Source organism: Sapajus apella, unplaced genomic scaffold, assembly GCF_009761245.1.
Source record: "Sapajus apella isolate SASKATOON/1434 unplaced genomic scaffold, GSC_monkey_1.0 scaffold190, whole genome shotgun sequence".
In the NCBI taxonomy this organism is placed as follows: domain Eukaryota; kingdom Metazoa; phylum Chordata; class Mammalia; order Primates; family Cebidae; genus Sapajus; species Sapajus apella.
Window position 1 is genome coordinate 308,323 of NW_022437130.1, and position 10,188 is coordinate 318,510.

The 10,188-nt window shown below is 45.4% G+C and overlaps 1 protein-coding gene across 3 annotated transcripts in view; it reads right to left on the reverse strand.

Annotated features, from left to right (window-relative positions):
• The window catches only part of SLC41A3 (solute carrier family 41 member 3), a 61,891-nt gene that overhangs the window by 51,462 nt on the left and 241 nt on the right, over positions 1-10,188 (reverse strand). For 2 of the 3 annotated variants that reach the window (XM_032269249.1, XM_032269251.1), the window contains exon 2: positions 1,841-2,140. In XM_032269249.1, the coding sequence (XP_032125140.1) occupies positions 1,841-2,113 (273 nt within the window). In that variant the 5' untranslated portion in view covers positions 2,114-2,140. Of the gene's footprint in view, positions 1-1,840; positions 2,141-9,287; positions 9,375-10,188 lie in introns of all 3 variants that reach the window. The other variant, XM_032269250.1, reaches the window with a different exon arrangement.

Here is a 10,188-nt window from a genome sequence, read left to right on the forward strand (position 1 = left end):
TCATAATAAGAAGCACAGACCACACTATAATGACCACGGCAGGCAGAAGCCCTCGAGGACGGCCCCTGACCCTGCCTCCTGGTACTGATGTTCTTAGGCAATCGTTTCCCCTGGAATGTGGCTGAACCTGGTGACCTGATTCTCACCAACAGAAGCAAGGTCATGCTGCTTCTGTGTCTAGGTTACAGAAGACAGTGATGGCTGTCTCACCAGCAGACTCTATTTCCATCTTGGACTGCACCCTGATGAAGCAGGCACCATGATGGAGGCGTCCACATGGAGAGGACCTGAGGGGGCCTCTGGGCAACAGCAGTAAGAAGCCGAGGCTGGTAGGCCAGTACCCACCACGAACATCACCCTGTGAGTGAGCTGGACTGGAGCCACAGCCTCAGGACAGACCATGAAGCAGAAAAGCCAGCTAAACTTCAGCTGGATTCTTTACCCACAGTAACCATGACATAATACATGCTATTATATTAAGCATGTGTGTATTATTGGGATACACACATCCTTAATATAACGTGTGAGTTTTGGGATAACTTGTTAGGCACCAAGGGAAATTAAATTAAATTAAATACAATGAAATGCAATTTCCAGCCAGTAGATTACTAAAGATCAAAAAGGTTGAAAAGACCTGTGTTGGTTGAGTGTTGGCAACAAGCATTTCCCTGGGGTGCTGGAGGAAGGATGACGTCCTACCATTAGAAGGATGATTTGGTGATCTCCATCAAAGCCACCAAGACACATGCTCTTCACCCAGTAATTCTACTTGCAACAAGTTATCCTACTGATTTACTCCGAAATGTAGAAAATGATTTATGTCAAGATTATTCACTGTAGCTTTTGTTAGTAACATTTTTAAGTGGTTATGGGCTAAAGTATGCCCCTGCAAAAATTCATATGTCGAAGTCCCAACACCCAGTACCTCAGAATGAGACTGTAATTGGAGACACGGCCTTTAAGAGGTAACTAAATTAGACCGGGTGTGGTGGCTCACGCCTGTAATCCCAGCACTTTGGGAGGCTCATGCAGGTGGATCACGAGGTCGGGAGATGGAGACCATCCTGGCTAACACGGTGAAACCCCATCTCTACTAAAAATACAAAAATTAGCCGGGCGTGGCAGCACATGCCTGTAATCCCAGCTACTTGGGAGGCTGAGGCAGGAGAATTGCTTGAACCTGGGAGGTGGAGGTTGCAGTGAGCCAATATCACGCCACTGCACTCTAGCCTGAGTGACAGAGCAAGACTCTGTCTCAACAACAACAAAAAAGAAGTAATTAAATTAAAATGAGGTCATTAGAGCGGGCCCTAGTCCAATCTGACAGGTTTTAGGAAGAGGGATTAGGACAGAGAGATGCACAGAGGGAAGATCATGTGAAGACACAGGGAGAAGGCAGTCGTCTGTAAGCCAAGGAGAGAGGCCGCAGGAGAAACCAACACTGCAGGCGCCTTGATCTTGGACTTCCAGCCTCTAGAACTATGAGAAAATAAAGGTCTGTTGTTGAAGCCCCCCCCCACTGTGTGGGACTTTGTTATGGCAGTGCTAGTTGACTGACACAGTTGTTAAATTTCAAAGTACATCAGAAGGGAAATGATTAAGTTTTGGTCTACATCAATCATATGGGCTAATAAACTGTCTATTGAAAATTAACTTGAGTTAAATTTAGTCTCTATAACCAGAGACTAAAAGAATTTTGCCCAATATACAGAAAAAAAAAAAAAGGCTTTTTGAGAGGCCTTTCCAATATCCTTTAAGCTAGACCTGATGTGAAGCTGCCTACTCTATAGGTGACATCTGACAGTGCCCCCCTCCCTATCCTCATTTAGTTCTCTCTTACCTGGAAATAGTCCAGAAGCATGCCTGCCCAGGACAGCCCCAGGCCTGCAAACATGAAGGGCATGGTCACCTGAAGGCCGATGGACCAGGCGGTCTCCTTGCTAGGCTCAGTCTCCAGTGGCTTGGGGGCCACACTTTGGCTCTCAGGGGCCCTGAGAGCTCCATCTTCTGAGGCTGCAGGGAGTCCTCCTGTGCTGAGGGGGTGAGGAAGCCCCAGCTCCCCTGGCTTGCCACTGCTGTCCAGCCTTCGCTGCCGGGTCTCTGTCCCATCCATCTGGGCACAGCTGAGTGCCTGGCAGCCCTACAGTGGGAGATACAAAGCAACAGGGTGTTGTAGGGTTGAGTTCCTGAATCCCATGGCACTAACGCCCGAGGCGCCTCAGGCACCTGTCCAGCCCCAGGCCGGCATCGTCCCATCCAAACTGCAGCCCTTACTCTGCGCCTGCTCCACCAGCATCATTAACCCCAATTTACAATAGTTTGTTGTTTAATATGCACATGTGTGAGCACAAAACATACAGAAGAGCACAAACATACATAAGCTGAAGTCAGCAAAAGAGGACCTCTGAAAATTCTCTCTTCTATAAAATCAGTTTAAAAAAACAGCAAACACTTCAAAATCAACTTTTTCAGAACTGTTATTGGTATCAAAGGCTCAAGGCATCCAGGAGTACCTATTCAAGAAAAACGGCTGACTCTCAGCAAGAAAGATCACTTTGTAACATTCAAGATGCTGGTGATGTTCTAACTTGCCTGGTCCCACTACCCTCTCCAGCTCTCAACAGCCCACAATTGCAGTAAGAGCCAGCAGCCTGGAGGGTATGACAAGGCCGGAGCTCTTTCAAATCCCCATGCCCAAAGGATTATTTTTTGACCCATATGGGGATCCCTAAAACCCCACTTAGAGGGCTGTCTGTATTTAACCCCACTTGGAGTTCACCTGGTGCAAAAACCTTTTGCCCTGGGAAAAGTTAGTAGAAAACAATTATAGGCACAGTGGCTATCCGCTGGGGTGGACAATAGACTAATGAAAACGCTTCAAAGGAAAAGCTGAGGAAGGGGATGTCAATGGGGGTGTTGAAAAGTTCCCACACACTCGGGGATTCTATTAGTTTGGTACAAAAGTAACTGTGGTTTTTGCTATTACTTTTAACGGCAAAAACCGCAATTACTTTTGCCCCAATCTAATAGCAGGCCACCAATGGATAGTGCCTCACCCGTGGCCAGGAAGACACTCAGGAAATTCCTAGGAAGGCCCCAGGTTTGCACCTCCTGGAGGCTTTGTACAAGCAGCAGGTAAAGGCTGGGGAGGCTCTAGTGAGCACCAGACTGGATGTGCCCAGTGTGTACACAGGGCTCCTGGGTAAAGACCAGGAGGCACATTCATTCCAGGCACGGAGTTCCAGGCACTGAGTTCAAGGAAATCTATAACTGGCCATCAGCTGGCACTAAGCAGAGAATTCTGTGGCCACATACGACAGAGAATGAAGGATGTTTACAGGATTGGTTCAGAAAAATCACTACACAAACAACAACAAGCAGCAACAGCAAATCCTGGGGAGGGAAAATCTCATTTCCACACGTCATGTTATAAACTGTTAAAGGTCCACTTTCAACAACAAAAATGAGACATGCCAAAAAATAAGAAAGGATGCCCCATTAAAAAAAAATTAATAGAGATTGTCCCTGAGGGAGGCCAAAACTTTGAACTGGCTGTTTTAAATATGTTCCAAGAACTTAATAAACCATACTGAAAGAACCAAAGGAAAGCTTCAAAATGATGTCTAGTCAAATACAGAATATCAATATAGAGATAGAAATTATTTTTTAAAATAACCAAATAGAAACGGAGGAGTTTTAAAGTACAACAGCTGGAATGTAAAATTGCCTACAAGAGCTAATGGCCGATCTAAGCAGGGGGAATATAAAGAACTGAAAGATAAATCGAGAGAGATTATTCAGTATGAAGAACAGAAATGAAAAAGAACAAAGAAAAAGAAACAGGACCCCCAAGAACTATGGAATAATATCAAGCATAACAATATAAATGTTGAAAAGGGGGAAGGTAGAAAGAACATTTGAAAAATAATGGGCAAAACCTTTCCTGATTGCATAAAACATTAATTTCCACATCCATGGAGCTCCACAAATTCCAAGTAGAATAAATTCCAAGATAGTACAGCAAGACCTGCGAAAGATCTTCGAAGCAGGAAGAGAGCAGCAACTCATCATGTAAAAGGGATCCTTTAGAGCAGGGGTCCCCAACTCCTGTTGGGAACTGGGCCACACAGCAGAAGGTAAGCGACTCCCAGCGAGAATCACTGCCTGAATTCCCCCTCCAGTAAGATCAGCGGCAGCATCAGATCCTCATAGGAGCTCAAACCATACTGTGAACTGCGCATGCGGGGGATCTAGGTTGTGCGCTCCTCACAAGAATCCAATGCCTGATGATCTGAGGTGGAACAGTTTCATCCCCAAACCAGCACCTCCCCTCCGCCCCAGTCTGTTGAAAAACTGTCTTCCATAAAATCAGTCACTGGTGGCAAAAATGCTGGGGACCACTGATCTATAAGATTAGCAGTTCATTTCTCAGCAGAAATAGAAGCCAGAAGGCAATAGGATGGCATCAAAGTGCTCAAACAACAAAAGCTGTCACCTGAGAACTCTTACCTAGCAAAATTATCTTTTCAAAGTAAAGGAGAAATTACGAGATTTTCAGATAAACAGACACAGAGCATTCGTCTCCAGCACACCTGCCCTAAAGGAAACACTAAAGGGAGTCTTTCAGACCGAATTAGGACCCTAGACACTAGCTTGAATCCACACAGAGAAAGAAAGAGCACTGGTGAAGGTAACCACCTAGACAGATTTTCTTAAGTATAAGCACGTTTTTGTTAGTAACTCTTTTTTCTCTTATCCAATTTAAAGACAACTACGTAAATCACGTTGGAATTAAGTTACTACTGATCCAAACTAGATTATTATAAACCGATGTGCTGATTGTAATCCTCAGGGCAATCTCTAAGAAAAAAAATGTAAAAGAAATAACAAGCAAATAAAAGTGATACACTAGGAGAGATCTGCTTACTACAAAGCAATGCGGTAATGGGGAAATGGGGGAAAAAAGGCATAAGACATACAGAAAACAAATAGCAAAATGGCAGACATAAATCCCATCTTATCAATTATTACATTAAATATAAATGGATAGGTTGGAAGTAAAAGGATTTAAATAAATATAATATGCAAACAGTAACCCAAAGATAACTGGAGTGGCTTTACTACTTTAATAATATCAGGCAAAACAGACATAAAGACAAGAATTCTCACTACAGACAAAGAACAATATTTGATAATGATAAAAGGGTCAATCCATCAAAAAGTTGTAACAATTACAAACGTACATATGCCTAACAACAGAGCCCCAAAATATATAAAGTAGAAGTGGCAGAATCAAAGGAAGAAAAAGACAATAATTGATAGAACAATTAACAGAATACCAACAAAAGAAAGAGAATTTCAACAACATTATACACCAATTAGATCAAACACATCTATACAGAACACTCTGTGCAACAGTAGCAGAATACTCAATCTTAAGTGCACATGGAACATTTTGTAGGCTTGATCTATCTTAGGAAAAATGAATTGAATAATTTAAGACTGAAATCACACAAAATCAAACAAAAATCCAACCACCATACAATAAAATTAGATGTCAATAACAGAAGGAAATTTGGGAAATTCATAAATATGTGGAAATTAAACAACATACTCTTTTTTTTAGATAGGGTCTCAGGCCAGCACCCAGGCTGCATGATCACAGTTCACTGCAGCCTAGACCTCCAGGGTTCATGCAATCCTCCCATCTTAGCCCCTCAAGTAGCTGGGACTACAGGTGTGCGTCACCACAATCAACTAATTTTTTAAATTTTTGTAGAGATGAGGTATCCCTGGGTTGCCCAGGCTGGTTCCGAATTTCTGAGCTCAAGTGATCTGCTCACCTCAGGTTCCCAATGTGCTAGGATTACAGGCATGAGCCACCATGTCCAGCCCATACTCTTAAATAACTAATGGGTAAAAGACAAAATCACAAGAGAAATTAGAAATGTCTTTGAGATGAATAAACATGAAAACACAACATACCAAAAAATTATGGCATGTGTTAATGCAGTGCTTAGAGGGAAATTTATAGCTATAAATGTCACTTTCTTTAAAAAGAAATGAACAAATTAATAAATCAATCTTCCATCTTAAGATGAAAAAGAAAGAGCAAACTAAACCCAAAAAAATAGAAGGCAGGAATGAATATAGATTAGAGTGGTAATAAAGGAAATAGAGAATTGAGAAACAAAAAAAGCCAGCAAAATCAATAGTTAGCTTCGTAAAGATATTGACAAAATTGACAATCCTTTAGATAAACTGATCAAGAAAAAAAGAGAGAAGACTCAAATACTTAAATTAGGAATGAAAGAGGAAACATTATGACCAAAAGTAAACATAATTATAAGAGAATATAGGAGTAATTTTAAGCTAACAAATTGGAAAATCCACCAGTCAGAATGGCTATTATTAAAAAGTCAAGAAATAACAGATGCTGGTGAGGCTGTAGACAAAAGGGAATACTTATACACTGCTTGTGGGAATGTAAATTAGTTCAGCCATTGTGGGATGCAGTGGGGTGATTTCTCAAATAACTTAAAACAGAAGTAGCATTCAACCCAGCAATCCTATTATTGGGTTTTTCCCCAAGTGATATAAATCATTCTACCCTAAAGACACATGTACAGGTATGTTCATCACAGCACCATTCACAATAGCAGAGACATAAAATCAACCTAAATGCCCATCAACAGAAGACTGAATAAAGAAGATGCAGTACATATGCACCATGGAATACTACGCAGCCATGAAAAAATGAGATTACGTCCTCTGCAGCAACATAAATGGAAATGGAGGCCATAATCCTAAGCAACGTAATGCAGAAATAAAAACCAAATACCACATGTTCCACTTTTAAGTGAGAGCTGAACATTGAGTACACATGCACATAAAGAAGGGGACAACAGACTCCAGGGCCTACTTGAGAATGGAGGGTGAGAGGAGAAAGAGGATCAAAAAACTACCTATCTGGCCAGGTGCAGTGGCTCATGCCTGTAATCCCAGCACTTTAGGAGGCCAAAGTAAGCAGACTGCTTGAGCTTAGGAGTTGGAGATCAGTTTAGGCAACATGAGAAACTCCATCGCTATTAAAAATACAAAAATTAGCCAACTATGGTGGAGTGCACCTGTAGTCCCAGCTACTTGGGAGGTTGAGGCAAGAGGATCCCTTGAGCCCAAGAGACAGTGGTTGCAGTGAGCCGAAACTGCACCACTGCACTCCAGCCTTGATGGCAGAGCAAGATCCTGTCTCAAAAAAAACCCCAAAAACTACTTATTGGGTTATTACCTGGGTGACAAAATAATCTGTACACCAAACCCCCATGACATCTAATTTATAACAAACCTGTATATGTACCTCTGAACCTAAAATAAATGTTAAAAAATAAAGCTAAAAAAAATTTAAAAGCCTAGATGAAATGTACAAATTCCTAGAAACACACAAACTAATAAGATTGACTCTGGAAGAAATAAAATATATTAATAGATATACAATTAAAGAGATTGCATTTGAAATCAAAAAACTTCCCACAAAGAAGAGTTCACTGGTGGTTACCAAAGCCTATGGGGGGACAGGGGGAAGAAGAGAGGATGGCTAATGGCTAGAAATATAGTTTGATGAAAGAAATAAGAAAGTGTTTGATGGATCAATAGGGTGACTATAGTTTACAATAATCTATTATATATTTCAAAATAGGTAGATGAGAATTCAAATGTTTCTAGAATAAATGACCAATCTCTAAAATGATGGATGTCTACATTGCACTGATTTGATCTTCACAAGTTATATGAATGTGTTAAATTATCACAGGTACCTCAAAAATATGTACATCTATTATGTGTCAATAAAAAATTTTTTTAATATAAATGAATGAACCTGGCATGAGGTGCTTCACCTTGCCACCTGGTGGCACTAGAGCAGGGGTAGGAAGAAGGGCCTTGAACACGGCCAAAGGGCTCTGGGTTTTCCCCTGCCAGAGACAACTGGCCAGTGACCACTAGAGGCCATACGTCCTCACTCGGCCCCAGTCTGGGTGAGTCACTCACACGCGTGCCCGAGGAGGTTCACCCAAGAGCACACAGCAACTGTGCTTGGTAACAGCAAACACCAGAGCAGCAGGTGCTGCCCTGATGTGTGGTCTATGCTGGGGACACGCACACAGCTGGACCTAGAGCCCCAGCCCTGGGTCCCCCCTCACTGTGCCTGCACGAGGTGCCAGAGGAGGGCCTGGCCAGGGTGATCCAGGAGCAGGGCCCAGCTGCCATCAGCACCACAGTCATTCCCACCTGCTCTGTGTGCCTTGCAGGGTGGGGGACCTCACAGCTGTAGGTGTGGCCAAAGGCCCCTCAGCTCCACCTGAACATTGGAGTGTCTGCAAGGAGGACATGCTCCAATGTCACTGTGCCACTGACAGCTCATGCAGATGAACAACCAAGTCCTCAAGCATAGGCCAGAGGAAGCTCTTGTGGGAAAGGGGGCTGTGCATCAGGAAACCTCTCACCCTGGAGCCGCAGGGAGGAGCCAGGATGGGGGTGGAGGCATCGCCTCCAGGGTCCCCACAGAGGACACCGGGCAGTGTCTGCACATGGTTTTGGTTGTCCAAACAGGGGATGCTACAGGACAGCACCCCACAGCAAAGAACTGCCCCACCCCAAATGTCAGTAGTGTGGAGGCCAAGAAGCCCTGCTATGGGGCAGTGGTCATAGACCTTTGTCCTCCTTTGAGAGGGGCTGGGCTGGGCAGGACAGGTCATGGCCCACCCAGGGCCACAGGTCAGAGCCACACTTGGGTCTGTGAGGCTGTCCACCCTCCCAGCTGCCAGCAAGGGGTAAAAAGATGTCCGTCCCCATCGGACTGAGGAGGAAACAGATACTGTCACCCAGAAGCATCACTGTGTCACCCTGTGAGGCTGGCCTTGGACCCGGGCTCTGGGCACCCAGTCAGTACCCCACTGTGAACACATCCTGCTCTGGGGCCTGGTCCCAGCCGCTCACACAGACCAGAGCTCACCCAAAGGCAAGCAGTCAGGCAGGTCCACTGCTGACCATGCACCTGGCCAGCCGAGATTCTGAAACTAATGGTCTCTGATTGGCAGGGAGGCTGCCAGGGCCTCTGGGCTTCACCCATCCCCACCTTCACATGAGACCTTGCCCCACTGGGAATGTTCTAGAGCTGGAACCCAAGGTCGGAATTCCAGCCCCTATCCTTTCTAGGTGTGTGATTTTGGAAAAGTTAAACTTTCTGTACCTCTGTTGCCTAATCTGTGAAATGGGGTAAGATTACCTACTGTGTAAGGCTGTGAAGATTGAAGTCATGCATTTTCATCACAGGGCACCTGGCCCATCCTCACCCCCAGTTCAGCCTCCTCAAAGCCCTAATGGTTCAGATCAGTGGTCAGAACCACCAGGAGAACCTGCTAAAGACACGTACAGGGACCCACCCCCAAGGTTTGGGGTACAGAAAGTCGGGGTGGGGCTGGGGAACCCACGTTTCTAGTACATCTCAGGGAAGGCAGTGGTGCTAGTCCTGGGACCACAGTTGAAAAACACTGGTGCAAAAGGCTTTTAAAAAAGTGGGATTTGATGGCTAATGTCATATGGAAAAAACTGGAAGAAAAATGAAAACATTATAAAAAATGGGATTTTAAAGAGACCTATTCTGCTGGCTCTCCTGCATGGTGAGAGTGTGAGGCTTTGAGAGAGACTCCCGGCTGGGCACCCCAGGAGGCTTTCTTCACCAGATGTTTGCACCGAGCCCACCCAGGACAGTGGGCTGAGCCTGCGGCAGAGACTAGCGGGACGTCTGGCTGAGGCAGCAGCGAGGGCTCCCTGGGCACGGGCGCTGCGGGCAGCTGCAGGAGTCACGCTTGTGAAATCCACCCAGGAGCCGTGCCCTCAGCGGGCTAGGAGGGAGGAGACCCGGCCGCTGGGTGCACGCCGCAGCGGTGTAGGGAACGGCCTCAGACACCTAAGGGCAGAACGGGCTCGCACCCCGGCGAGCCCCAACGGCCTCCCGCAAGCGTGGCCCCACCCCTCCCCAGGCTGCGCCTCCGGACTCCTCGGGTTTACCTCATTTCCCGCGCGCCCTCCCCTCTCCGAGTCTCCCGAATCCCGGCCCCCACCTGGCTCTCCCTCCTGCCCGGGCTCACCCACCTCCCACCCAGGACCCGGCGGCCGGCTCACCCACCT